Source organism: Zonotrichia albicollis, chromosome 2 (genome assembly GCF_047830755.1).
Source record: "Zonotrichia albicollis isolate bZonAlb1 chromosome 2, bZonAlb1.hap1, whole genome shotgun sequence".
NCBI lineage: Eukaryota > Metazoa > Chordata > Aves > Passeriformes > Passerellidae > Zonotrichia > Zonotrichia albicollis.
Window position 1 is genome coordinate 111,064,032 of NC_133820.1, and position 15,043 is coordinate 111,079,074.

At 36.2% G+C, this 15,043-nt stretch overlaps 1 protein-coding gene across 3 annotated transcripts in view; it reads right to left on the reverse strand.

The window, feature by feature from the left end:
- The window catches only part of NECTIN3 (nectin cell adhesion molecule 3), a 67,300-nt gene that overhangs the window by 26,362 nt on the left and 25,895 nt on the right, over positions 1-15,043 (reverse strand). For all 3 annotated transcript variants that reach the window (XM_014271026.3, XM_074536030.1, XM_074536031.1), the window contains exons 3-5: positions 9,603-9,899; positions 7,793-7,910; positions 5,580-5,731 (exon numbers count right to left, since the gene is read on the reverse strand). In XM_014271026.3, the coding sequence (XP_014126501.2) occupies positions 5,580-5,731; positions 7,793-7,910; positions 9,603-9,899 (567 nt within the window). The remainder of the gene's footprint in view (positions 1-5,579; positions 5,732-7,792; positions 7,911-9,602; positions 9,900-15,043) is intronic.

The following is a 15,043-nucleotide window of genomic DNA, read 5'->3' on the forward strand; positions in this document are numbered from 1 at the left end:
CATTAAGGGCATAATTTAAATTTTGTTTCATATGGCACTTTATTCAAAAGCAACAATTTCTTACTGATGACTTCCTTTAACACTGTATTTCGTACCCAATGCTTAACAGCTCTTGTCTCTTTCACTGAGGTAGGCTTCTGTTGTTGCACAAAGCACAACATATTAAAATATCCATGTGGGTCAGGGAGCTGAAAGTATCAGAAATTCTGGAAAATACCTGGGTTTAGTTTAAATACATCTTGTTTACAGTTTTTGTTTCTTACTATGTTCTGGGGCCTGTTCAAATCCTTATTACATGTACCCTGCAGTAATGATGAGGGCAAGCAAAGACCCCAACAAAATTTTTCTACTCTTACATATCTACCACCCCCATTAAAATAAGAGACATAATTGAACAAAGCAAAACCCAATTTTCTGGTATGAGTATAGCAAGGAAATTGTCTCCTTCCATTTCCTAGTTGGTTTTAAAGCCTTTGACACCGTTTTCTGCCAATAAAAGACTTGCTCTTGATTTCAAATGAAGCTCTGATACTACCTCAAATTAAAGGACCATGGTCCCAGTGCACTGCTTAGTTTTCACACTCGTTTTCTAGATGTTTCCCATCAAAGTCAGTACCAGCTTTCAACAGTGTCAGCTTGATATTTTTATTTTTCCCCTAAATGACTATTCTTGATATCGTTTTCTCAGCTCTTACAACACCAACAACTTATCTTGGGCAGGGGGGTTTCTACCATTAAGTTTAGTAAAAGCATCCAACTAACATAACATGTTTCGCATCCGAAACACTACATCTCCCTGCTTCAATCCTCCTGCTACACCACATCCTTCAAATTTCTGGGACTCACTTCTGCTTCTGTTGCCAATTCAAAGCCAACAATAAGCCAAATGTCAGAGAGAAGAAAGTAGAAAGAGATGGATGAATCATCCCTAAAAAGCAGATCACTATCTTCAAAGTTTTAGGTTTAAATCCTGTCTTGGTATTATCAGCTTATCATTGTTAAAAAAAAAAGTCAACAACAGAACACAATACTCTTAAACCATAAACCATTTTGGATTTAGCCTACTATGAAGTATTTGAGAGGTAAAGTGACCAGTTCTACAACAGGTAAGATAATTCAATACTGTCATAATTTATTTGGGTTAGAATTTGTCATATTACAAAGTTTTGGAAAAAAAGGTTCCTTGGAGATTTGCTGTGTGTTAACAGACAAAGTCTGTCTGGTTCCAAAAGCCACAACAGAGTGGCCAGAAATAGTTCTCTCTATTAGCAAAAAACAATCCCACACCATTCAAGATGCAAATGTCCCCTTTTTTTGCCTCCTACAAGACAAGGATCTGCTATCAATTGCATCTAATCCACAAGTGAGTTGGCTTTGAACAAATTACAAGATCTCTCTTTGCATACATCATTTTACTGGGTGGCAAGGACCTGCCTGTGTATGTATTACTTGTATGTTTGCACAGATACATACATACTACTGTGTCTTGACTTGCTGTTCTTGCTAAATGATCCTTAGATGTTAAGTACTTAAAAATGGAATAATAATTCTGTGCAGTCAGGTCTTAAAAATCAGCTTTTTCAACTGCTGAAAAACTTATGTAGCAACTCCTTTGTGACAGCAGGAAAGTTAGCTTTCCATGGAGGAAGACCCAAAGTCTGAGAGCAAATGATTTGGAAATTTATGATTCTTTCTTTCTTTCTCCAGCCACTGCTACTCTAATGTCAAGTAGTCAGTGAGGATACTGCATAACAGTCACCCCACAGTGTCTTGCCTACAAAGGTTTCACACTGGAGCTAAACATTTTCCTTAGGATTCTTTTCAGTGTGTGCTCCCCCACCTTTATTTTGGCAGCATAATACTAATATTGCTATCAACAATTTCTCTCATCAATCATCCACTTTCAAAGTTCAGTGTGCTTTTGTGGTTTCTAGCTGGGATTTTCATGCACCACATATAAGACTTTGGTATTTTTTGGGACACAAGAGAAACTTATTATTATTGTAACCTCCAGCATGGAAGAATATTCAGGAAACCACTGAAAATTCAAAGCCTACTAGACCAGGGAGCAAAAGCCCTTTGCTAAAGAGCAGTTTGTCAACATCCCTCCAATATGTAATTTAGAAAATAAGAGAGTGCCCGTATTCACAAGGTGCTGTCAGAACAGAGGTTTATATATGAAGCAGCAAAACCTAAAACCAACTATCAGTCTCTGCTATGTTAATCCTCACAGTGTCCACTCTACAAGAAGGTGACCCCTGTGCTTACAAAATACACCTTTCTAGGATTGCTGCCTAACAAAGGATGGCTTTACTTTTAACAAAAGTAATCTCTTCCAAAGGCTGTCATGACAGAAGAAGTATGTTCCAACCTTAATGCAAGCCTCACAGGTCACCTCTCCCTTGCAAGGGGAGAAAGGGAAAGCCACATTAAACAGTATGAAAGTGAAAGAGTCAAGAAAACAAAATTCAATCCCTTGTGTAAGAAAACTGAGTAAATCAATATTGTACAAGGAAGTGCTTTATATATCAAACTGACAGCATGTTTTAGAAAACTTACTTCAATGCTTGAACTCCACTAGGAGCATGACTTGCTTTTGCTGGACAACTATGGAAAAAGTTTAGCTTTGAATTATTGAATTAATAAATTAGCTTTGAATCACTGAATTAATAAAAATTGCAAAAATGACTACGCCTTAAATGCCATATAAAAACAAGTACCACACTTCAAAAACTATTTGAGTATTTCTCTATTCCTATAATGATGTAGAATCTCCTGAAGCTGGAAGCTGAAGATACTATTTAGTTCCTGTCAACTACTTCTCTTTCATTTCTGTATTTCACTTCAAGAATATTAACAAGATTTAGGAGCACAACAGAACTTATTAAAAATATAGCTTTGACTTTAACAATGAATATCAGGACCAAAACCAATCTTTTGCTCAGCTATATTCCAAACCTACAATACATTTCAACTTAATAGGTATTTTTTTCTAGCAGTTAAAAAGCTTAACAACTACAGCATGGTGACTGTTCAGAAACATTAACTTCATAAATCCTTTTTGACAGCTTCATAATTAAAATTTGAAAGATCATACAGCTTTGTCTGTTAACTTCCAAGTTTCAGTTCACATTTTATGCCAAGTTTTATGCAGTGGCTAAGAGCAAAGACAGAAAAATAAGCTAATTGATTATTTCAGCTTATTGCTCTACAGTACATCACTGCCATGTTTACTATTAATAGATACCTGGTGAGTTAAGTCAAATATCACAGGTGGTAAGTGAATTGATTATGGTCACTTGCCCATCCTGCATCACTTAAGGGCATTTCAATTAAAGAACCAATCACTTTGTAAAGTTATTTTCAAGAGTTACAGTAGAACGTACTTAGTATTTGTTTCTGAAAACAATACAGGTGTTACACTAATAATTGCTTCACCTCTCCTTTTTTTATCAAATCTCCTATATACAAAAAGTTTATACACAGTGCTTTTAATAATTTTGTCAGCATGATCAACATAACACTTTTAAAGACTGAAATTTACTGACAGCTAAAAACTTTATTGTTACAGGTAGACCTACCTGGCAGAACCACGACACTGTATGACTGCACAATATGTGAGGCTCAGTTTTGTTGCTCCCTGAAAACAGCTAAGGTTTGCTAATTGCAGTTAAATTGCTACAGTAAAACCAAGTTGCTGAGCACAGCTGAAAAGCAGCACACACATAAACAGCGTCCATCAATTCACAGCAAACGCCAACTGCTGCAGCTTAACTATCTCTGCACTGAGCTGTTTTAAACTCTGTAAGATTTGCATTAGGCTAGATTATAAACCATCACCACGGCCCAACTAGCCTGTATGCCTACCCTGCGTTTTAAAAAAACTTGATTCATTTTAGAAAATATTATCTAGGATTTCCTGGTTGGCCTGTTTTAGTCTGTTAGTTGAAAACATAATTGGAATGACAACCTTTAATTTTCATGCATGACAGTCACGGTAAAAAGCATGAGGTCTATTTAGATCACATAACATTTACAGAACTGACAACTTGAATAATAGTGGACTTGAAAAAAACTTTTCCCCATTCCTTAGAATAAGGCTGAGAACAGAGCTATAAACTGCACTGTTATTTTTTGAGCAAGTGTATTTGAAAGTTATATTTGAGTCAAACATTTCACCCCATTTAATGATGATTTTCTAATTTTTTTAATTGATACTTCTTACAATGTGCCAGTTTTTGTACTTGTTTTGAGACTGCTATGCAGCCATGAAATCTTCTCCTTAGAAGCAGCCTTAGAAACAAAACATCCAAAAGTAACTCTCACAGAAATAACTTTCATAACAATTGGCAGCACTTGAAATCTTTTAAATTATATAAAATTCTAGGTATTAAGTAGTTTACAAGTAATTCAACTGTCTCAAACTATTTAGACGTTTTCAGTTAACTAGCTCATTGACTAGACAGTTAATTAGAACTTGCTAGCTTTCCACAGTGGCCTACAGTGACTGACTTCAACATTATAATTCATTCTAAAGATCAGAGAACTGTCAAAAGTGAATTCTGACTGATGTGGTTTCAAACATTTTGTACTTACAGTTTTAGTCTTATATTCTCATTCTCATTTTAACTCTTAAGTGTTCATATGAAGTTTTAACAAAGAAGTCATCTATGTTTGTATCCACCATCTCTGCATTCTCTAATGGGCCAACATGTGCTTTGACACTTAATTTACTTAATGAAATAACTAATGTCAAGAACTTACTGGAAAGCAGCAATACAACATAATGAAGTTCTGATTTTCATGTCTATTATCTTCCTTCAAAATCCCTATAATATTAGCATTTATTCATCAAGCTAACTTACTTAATCCCTTATGGAAATCTGAACAGCTTTTCCACATGTGTATAGAAGTAGTCATGCTTACTGTAAGTCATAGTGCTCTTTCACAAAAAGGGTGTCACGGTAAAACATTAATTACATTGTGTTAATGATGCAAGGATGTGTGTTCCAGCAGCAGTAGTGCTACACAGACGCACAAATTCTCTACATGGTACTAAGTAGATCAGCAAGAGTTCTGCATGAGGTATTTAATTTGATGATTACTGGGTATCTGCACCCTGAGAAAATGACACAAGTAACTGGTATAAAATGGACACAATTCAGAACATAACTCTAACTTCCCTAAAAGAACATCTTTAGCTTTTCTAAACATAATTGTTCTCCTTCCACTAACATGTGTTTTCTCAATTTATTAAAGACAAGGTACTACTGATTGCAGTTAATGTGTCTTGTCAAACACAGGTTAACACCGCACAAAAAGTTAAATTACCAAGAGAAAATAATCATCTCAGAAGCACCTTAACCATAAGAATTTCCACTATACGTTCCCATTCAAGAGTCAGTTTAATCCCAAATTGTGCTTTAGCTTTTAAATTCACTTTTAATGACTTTTCACACAAAAAGCATATATTTTTCATATATTTCATGCAATAACTGGCTCTTCAGTTTGCTCATTTGATCACTGACAAAAAAATATTCCAAGTTAACATACTGTCTTTGCTAAGAAGTAAAACTTACCTAATATGTAGATAGTCTTCTGATCACTTTTCTGACCAAGAGCATTAGTCACCTTACAGATGTAAGTCCCAGTGTAGTTATAAGTCAAAGGGCTGCTGAATTGCAGAGTATTGTTAACAGCCAACAATCCTTCAGGCCACTGTCCATCCAACCTAAAAGAACAGTTATATTTCAAATGTGTATATTTACAACTAGTTTAAACAGAAGGAGTTGAAAATAATATTGCCAATAATCTCTAGAATGAATTTTTCACTGTGCTCTGACACTTCCAGTGGGCTTCCCTTCAGTATTCTCAGTGTACACCTGAAGGTTTACTCAGTATTTAATTTCTGGGCAAAATCCTTTAAATGTCAGATCTGCTGGAACTAGCAAGCTGACTAAAATCAACACTACTACAGCTAAGCAAAACAACATCTCAAAAGAACTTGGATGAACAAGACAACCCAAGCTCTGAAAACTAACAGTCTAAGAAGCACTTCTGCTGTCAGGATTAGCTGCCTGTTCATTTGCATCCAGTAGATATTTCTGTCCATACATTCTTAACTTGGAGGACAATTTGACTAGAACTTCTGAGCAAGAAATCAAGCACTTTCTCCTCTCCTGAACTGTCTTTTCTTACCTCCCATCACTCTTCTGTCTAAATTACAGCACTGAAATGGAATGTGGTACTTGGCAATACACCTGGGGAAACAACTGGCTGAATAATTATTTTTTATCAATTGACTTTTCTAAATCTATCATTTCCCTGTACAATTCTGTCTGAGATTGCAGTAACAACTGCGTAAACGCAAGAGAAAAAGGGGAAAGGACAAAGGCCCTGGACCTATTCTAACAGAGCTGCCAACTGTCCATTAAACATCTGTGTAATTCCATGCCATTGAAATCCATTTTGATTTCTCTAAGTACCTATTAACGGCCAAGCAGGCCTAAATCAATATTCAAACTAGAACACTAGATGACAATATCTTGAAAGCATTTAGAAAGTGTGATTTTTTTTAAAGTAGTATTGAACAAAAAGGCAACCATCACTTTAAAACAGGTACTCAAAACAAACAAACACTTCACAGTTAACACTAAATACAATCTTCAGAAAATGTAGTTCTGAAGGACAAGATCCCTAGTCCTTTACTGTTATTATTGCCCAGAATTGCTGATAAAAGTCATCAGTCACATACTTCATAATTCATAGTACCAGAAGTACTTATTTCAAGAAATGTTATAAAAACAGTCAAGAAGTTTGAAAGCTCTATCCAAATAAAATTCTCATATATGCAACATTTAAAAATATTACTAACCATGAAAATCTCACTATCCCAGTAAATACAATGCCATCTTGGATTCCAAACGACAAATCTCGTTGGTAAGGTAGTTCTACAACCTATTGTAATCTGATACCAGTCAAACGGTACACAGTTCAACACAGCACTTCTCCAAGCTCAAGCTACCCTTCTTTTACATGGATTTCCCCCCTACACATGAACTTTCTTATTCACTAGTACTAGATTTTTGGATGGGTTTTGTTGGTGCTTAGAAAGGCATACCAGGTTTATTCCAGAAAATTTAGATTTCCTGTAAAAGTTTCTTCCATTTCAAGTTTAGGAAGTCTAGCAGTCATCTCTGAAGCTCAAATGGCTTTAAATGTATTTAAATAGGTTCATTTCTTCTAGTATTGATTAGTTCTTACGTATGTTTCAAATTCAAATGAGAGAACTAAGAACCTAGTGCATCTGAAGAAGCAAATGGAATAGCTGTTGGGGGCTTTTTTTAAACACAGGAATTTTTATGCGCTGAAATTTCTCATCACAGTGATTTTGAGCTAAGCCTGGGGTGCTAGTCCACAGATTCATGAAATGTGGATGATACATAAGCTTTTAAATTTTTTCATTAGAGGCATATGTAAATAATAGTTGGATGCTTATTAGAGTTATTGGTCTTTGCTCTACATGCTGCAACACAGAAAGCTCAGTGTACCTTGAGTAACTAAAGACACTTTACCCTGAGAGTAATGACAAACTGTTTAGGCACATAAATTTACAAGATATCACCTGTATTCATACAAACACACATGTTGTTCTCCCCTTTTCAAAAGCTGGATAAAACCAATATGACCAATATAAGTCACATACTCTTTGTTTTCAAAACATGCATTTACTGTAAGCAAAGTGATTATACCCCTTGAATCATGTGCCAAGTCCCTTTTCATAAATATTTACCTGGTCCACATGAATTCCATAGGCAATGGATTTGCGTCAGCATTACATTTGAGCTGAACATTTCCTCTTCCAATGAACCAGTTTCCATCATATCCAGTTACTGAAACTTCTGGGGTATCTGACAAAAAAAAAATCATGTATGAACAATCACAATTTTTACATTAAAAGCGAATAATGTGTAAGATTGTTAGAACAGACAGGTACTTTTCTTCTGGTTTGTTTTTTTTTGTGTGTGTGCTTTAGTTGTTGGTTGCCTTTTTGTTTTTAATTTAAAGACCACCACCAAAATACACAGAGAGCATGATACAGTTCCAAGCTACAACATTAATATGCAGCAGTGAACAAAAAGTTTTAATCAGTGCAACTTTCCCAGTGTGTTTTCAGCAACCACACAGCACCCTGAGAAGTGAGAGGACTTCAGAAAAAAAGAATCAGTTTCATGTTTTTGGGAAGGAGGAATGGTAACTTAGAACTACTTCTCACTAAAAAGATACAGCAAAGGACCAGAAACAACCTTGGGAGAAACCAGATAATTAAGAAATCACCAAAAAGTTCACCGATGCCAACTGTAAAGATTAAATTATCCATTAACATCAAAATGTAGAATTATGTTATGGCTCTAAAAAGCCAGGAGGTGATTTCAGAGAGGCGTTGGAAAAATACTTAAAAGCCATGGAACAGACAAACTAGTATGATTTGGAATAAACTAGAACCAAAATGGAGAAGCAGTTGCAAAAGCTAATAAGTGTTAGGGAAGACTGAAGAGCACATGCTGCTTCTCACTTGCTGCTGCGTACCTTACTATACAACCTTGTTAGAAATTCTGAAACATGCATTAACACTAATCTCAGATGAAAATATTGAAGACCAACTTGCCCCCTCACTTCAGTTTCAACAGGAAACAATTATTTTAGTCACTGTTTGAGACAATACAAATCCTCTTCAGTTTTATTTCTGTATCAATGACCCTCCAATCTAGAACTTTATTTCAAGACCAATAAAATAAAGCAGTGTTAATCACTATTTTATGCCAAAATAAGTGATTATTTACCAAACAAACAAAACCAAGCCAAAATCAAATTCTAGTCAAATCAAAACCAAGCCAAGTCTACTTTTCCCAGCTGCTACATTTGTTCTACTTGAACTGACAGACTTCTGTGATCTAGGAACTTTAAAGCAGCACACAGCCAAGACGGGCCACCAAAGGACCAACACGAAAATAGTTGGTTTTGTTCACATATGTACTGTCTAACAAAAAGGGACCACATGCCTAAAGCTTACATGTCTTGACTGGTTTTAACTAAGCAACATTGTAAGCCACCTTGTTTTGTACTCATGTCTTTTAAAAGCCATAAATTTTTTAAAGAAGCCCGGTGCAGGTTTGAATTATATCATTATGTTCTTGTTTCCTTGTGCTAGTTAGAGTGGACAAAGCTTGGTGAATAATCTGAAAGTAACTTAAGACCTATTTTCAACTTAGCATCTCATACATGAATTTTCATTAGCATTCTTTTTTAATACTGCTGAAATTGTAAGACACTATAAACAGCTTTTGGATCAACTCTCATGTTTATCCATGATTCAATATCCAAAACAGTAGAAATGTAACAGTATTCTAACTTCATTACTTTATTTTCCATACAGAGACCCTAGGCTTTTACTCCTGCCTGACCTGCCTCTTACCACAGCTTTTCTATACAGTTTCCATTTTCCTGAAGCAGAAGCTCATCTCCTTCCTGTGGAACACTAATTAAGGGGGAAGTTGCAAGGTACAAAATTACCAGGAGTAATTACCTCAGAGAATACTTACACTGTATGTCCAACACATAAGGGTAACGCATCTCCTTTTCAAAGGTGGGGTGCCTCACAACACAAGTTATGTGTCTTCCTCTAGCAAATCGTGTCGGGACAATCACATAGTGGCTTACAACTGTCACTGTTTCATTTGGAAACAAAGTAGAGGTGGATTCCATTTCACCAAGGCCTCCTTCCCAGTCAATGTGCGCAGCAGGTTTTCCAGTGGCTGCTGTACAAGTGGCTGCTACTGTCCCATTTGCACCATCTATTAGAGGGTTTGGTCCTTTCTTTAAGCTCACAACAGGTTCAACTAAGGAGGGGGAAAAAAAAGGAGATTTAAACAAGAATTCCACATCTTTGAAAGTGTCACTACTTAAGTTAAACAAGATCTAATCCACTTGCAAATGCTCATGTTAATCAGACATCCTAGAAGACTACGCATATCTCAAGAGATGACAGTTCTACAAGGCTTTGGCCTGCTGACACTACCTGTACTGTTAGTTTGTGTCACTTGAAATCTACTTCGGTGTTCTAACATTAGGAGTTTTAGTTTTCTTGATCACTATTATAGAAATTACTTCCAAGCTGCATCTTTATTATATATGCCAACCACACACTGAATAAAGGATCTAATAAGTGCACAGAAATATGCAATTGTACATAAAATTTATCTAAGTTTTTAATATACAAAGTAATCTATATGGAAATAAAATTTCAGTAACAAAATACAATAAAAATAAAATTCATTGTTTTATATTCAAATAAATTTTCTGCCTATATATATATTTTGCCTACATGGAACTCAATACTAAGACTAAAGTAATTTGCATGTGGAAGGAAGTGACCTCCTCATAAAGCCACTGCTCACCCCAAAATTTTAAAAACTTGGGGAACACATTTCTTTCTAAAAGGAAGTTGTTCTCTTCATGGACAAGTCTACTGCTGAGGGCTATAGACTAAAAAACTTGCAAAAAATTTCCTTTTGGTTTAGCAAATCTGTTTTGGCCCTGTGCAAGCCACCCACCAGCTGCAGCCCAAGTCAGAAAAACTACCTGGTGCTTCAGATACAAACCATGGCTGGGCTGTTTTAGAATGGCCCATTTGTGTCACCAGTTCTTTAAGGGACAGGTTTGCAGTAGTGTACCAGCCTGTTCCACAATCCTGGTCTCTTGCTCTAATCTGGCTACTGAAGTCCTCTGAAGGAAGGTCATTGCTACTCACCATAATGCTTCAGAATCCACCTCAGTGGATCAGCCCTCACTAATCACAAAGCAGAGATAAGTCTTGCAAGTTCTGTGCCTTTCAGTGTCAGAAGGAAAAAAGTTAGTTCATGGAATTTCTTTCCAATAAATTGAAGCTGACCCACAGACACATCTTGTAAGAGAACAGAACAAAGTACCATACCTGGCAAGTTCTCCAACTACCTATACCTTCCAAAGATAACAAATATTTTCAGCTTTAGCCCATTTAGTGCCAGGATCAGTTTTTGACTGTTTTCTGCTCAGTCTAACACTGTTCATGTCTGAACAAGTTGGTTTATCATTTGCTCAATTATACTAAAAGAAAAGGCAACTATTAAATGGATAACCTTACAAAAACGTATCTTCTGTTCTATGCATAGAAATGCTTGAAGAATACAAGTTGTTATGAAATTGAAGGATTGTTTGGGCAGATACCAAGAGCAAATTATTCTACTTTGCTTCTCTGAATGACCACCCTCTGAGATTTGTTAGTAACCCTACCAAAAATAAGCCAATAGCAGGTTACTTTCTACCAAGCTGCACACTCACTCTTCTAGATCTGAAATATTTTTAATACAGCTTCTTTCAAAATCTGATTCCCTGCTCTGCAACACCAGCAACAGCTAGAGCTTTGTGCAGTAAGCTTGCATATCTGAGCTGATGTACACATGAAGCATTGTCTCATCTGCTGCAAAAAAAGCCTTTAAAACCTAGTATGGAGAACTTGACATAACATAGCTTTGTTATTTGACCCACAATTTGGTTTTCCTGATTTAACATGAACTCTACTGCCTTGTAGTCCCAAAATCACTGGTAGAGATTTCTTCAATAGCTTCTGTAGCATTACTAAAATGCAGAAGTATAAACCCAAATTTATATTTAGAATTTTACATACATGAAAGTTCTAATTTTTGCTGTATTCCTCCCTTCCCAAGATTTCCACAATAGTAAAATAAATTAAATTAGCAGCTATCATTAGCATTTCATGCCAAAACTCTAGACTCAAATAATTTCAGCTGGAAATAAAAGCTTGATATGTTCTATTCCTTTGATTTTTCTTCAAAACAAAGTATGCAACTGTGTAATTTTTTTCTCCACCTCTTTGTGAAGGTATATGTAAGTAAACAAGAACTCTTAACTAAGTTGCTGTCCAGATGTCCAGACCCAAAGAAGACTACTCAATACTGTACTTTTAGAAAAAGAAGCCTTCAAGCAGCATGACAGACTAATTTTAAACACCTGCTTTCTCAAATGATACCAGAGATTTGTCAGTTTGAGTTCATTGTGCAGTATTTGGTTTTACATTTGTCAACTAGACACCAAAGGTTAACGATTCAAAACTACTCAGTGTCATAAAATACACTTATTCCCAGTCCTACCTGTTTCCATGTTTAGTTTTTTTATACATCAGAAATGTTTAGGCTTCTATTGTCATATCTTCTCATAAATTGTGATTGTTGTACGACACATCAACTGCAAGGTAACTAAATAACCACATACTGAAAAATTGAAAGCAGCTGTTAGGATACTCATTTCTATAGTTTATCATACAGGACTACTCTGTCCCAACAACTGAAACAAAACAAGCAGAAGCCCAGATACTTATTCTATGGCCTTTCTAGATGTTTCAGTCATGGATTAAGAAGTATCTGGTTAATGAACCCATAATTACAAGGAGGTATTGACATCTCATCTCTCACAGTGCAAAACAGTTTTACCATTTTCAATTTGGAAAACAGATTATCCAAAGCAGGGTTTTGGCATTCTTTTTGGTTTATTTAATTTTTTGTTTTGTGGAAGTGTAATTTCTATATGCAGTCCTCTTATCCCAGGACCATTCGTTGTACCACATGAGTGTGATTTTTAACGACTTTCTCTGCCCACAGTGGCGGTGGAGGCCACAAGAGGCAGCTGGGAGAACATTAGAGAAGCTGCTACACTCACTCAGTAGAAACCTTATGCTCTATTTAGGCCAAATTGAAAAAGATAGTAAGGACAATGCTTTGTGTGGAAAATGGAGCCATCAATCCCCTAAGATGCAAAAGCAAGACCTACTTCCACAGTGTGAGAGCAACATCATGGCGTGAACTATACTTGAGTATTAAAGACAGGATGGCTGAAGCATGGAAGATAGATGGGCAGTTGTTCAAAAGGTCTCAACTAATTTGCCCATCTATGCTTGCCCTTTTACAGACTCATGACCACCACCTAATTTAACCCAGCTTATTCAACCTTCACCTTACATTCAACATAGGCATACCAGAAATCTCTTGCTGCTCTGGTCCTTATACTTTTTTACAGAAAATGAACACAATATAGCATCCAGACATGAGCATTAAATCCTACTGCATCAAGTTTTGAGGCCAAAAAGCTGCTTCTTGGTTTTTCTGTACTTCATAAGCATTTTTCAATTGCTTCTGTTGGTTTTAAAACTATTTTTCGGCGCACACTGGGCACAGGTCTGGATGATGTTGGCATGATTACAACACACACAGGATTATTTCGTCCCGACATTAAATTCATTGATTCCTTGGCAATAGCATGACACTGGAAATTGTCATTTTCTTCATCGCATCTGACATGCACTTCATTAACTTCTTTCCAAAACAGTATTTCAAGTTTTTATTTTCTCTCACCTCAAAACCAGGAGCTTTATCTTTTTGTGCACTTTATCCTGTATGCTAATTAATACTTAATAATTAACTTATTGAGGTTTTCTTGTTTTAAGAGTTTGAGGGGGAGGCAGTTTGCCTCTTTGTTTTAAGGCCAGTAAGTTCACTAATTTGCCATCTACTTGATACTTCTTTCTTCTGAGTATTCTGTAGTACCCAATATCTATACTGCCTGACATGCATAATCTTTTAATCCTAATTGGAAGACTTTCTGCATTAGAGTGTCTAGGATCTAATTCGTGACCTATGCCTTTTACACTGCTTTGTACAATTCATTCCTCACTTGTAGCATTGGTAAGAGCTAGGCTGCAGAGGAACAAGACCTACTTGATCAATACCCATGATAAGAAATCCAACTTAGCAAGACAGAGTTAAACCAAACCAAGTATTTTAAGTAGTCATGGGCAGCACTCAAGTTAATCACATAAAAATTATATCAGCTCTGCAAGCTACCCAGCAACAAGCCGTTTCTTCTGCCCTGAGACACCAGTTTGCCTCATTTGGTCAGCATCATGGGATCTTGGGGAAACCAACAGCTTGACACAAAAATTATTTGCCATTTTTTGCAAAGTTTAACAAGGTAAGTTTGGCAAATCAAAGTTTCAGAAAAGTTCAATATATCTGTTTGATTCTAAAAGCATTTTCCTATGTCTACTGTCTTAACCTCTTCTTTTACAGTACATTTCCTTAAGATGACATGAAGCACTAAACAAAACAAACTGGGAGTGGGCAAAGTCACCAAACATGGCTCATGTGTTAAACTTGGGGCACACAAGAAGTTTTAAAGATGGTCTTAAGTGATCAGTGCGCTGTGGCAAAACATAGGGCATTTTATCTTACAGTTATTTCTTTCTTCCATTTGTCTTCAGTGTGTCCACTTTATAGAGTAAAAGCATCTAGTACATGACTAAGTATGTCCACTACACAGGGGAAGGAAACAAATTCTTCGCTAAATAAGAACAGACAGGGACTAGGAAAAAAGGCAGTCCTGCTTCAACTGGAAACAGCCTCAGTCTCAGGACAGGAACTTTTTCCCTTACTTAAGGAAGAGTTTTTTGTACCAGTGGGAGAATGCAGCCAATGTGTCATTGAAGATTATTTTAAGTTACATCAAGATTTAAATTACAGCAATTGCATGCCTTAAGATTCTGATGAGCTTGGAATTGCTGAGTTCAGGCCAGCAAAGTTCACAATTTATTAATTTACAAACATATTCTGAACATCATGACTTCCCCAGTATTTTGACAGTTTAAGCCTATAAGTCAGTGTAGCAAAGAGTTTCTAAAAGGACAGAAAATACACAGCTGAGGCCACAGAATTTAAGTCCAACAGAGGGTTAGCTACCTAGTGGTACATGCAAGCGAAGCTGCTGGTAACTAGGATGGAAAAGCATCTTTGCAAATAACAGCTGGGTTTTGCCATTTAGAGAGTCCTGAAAGACTTACAGCAATTGGCAATCATCTACATCAATAACGAAAAAAGCTATGATCAGAACCACTGCATGCCTGACTAATGCTTCTTTGCTTATTTCAAATGCAATT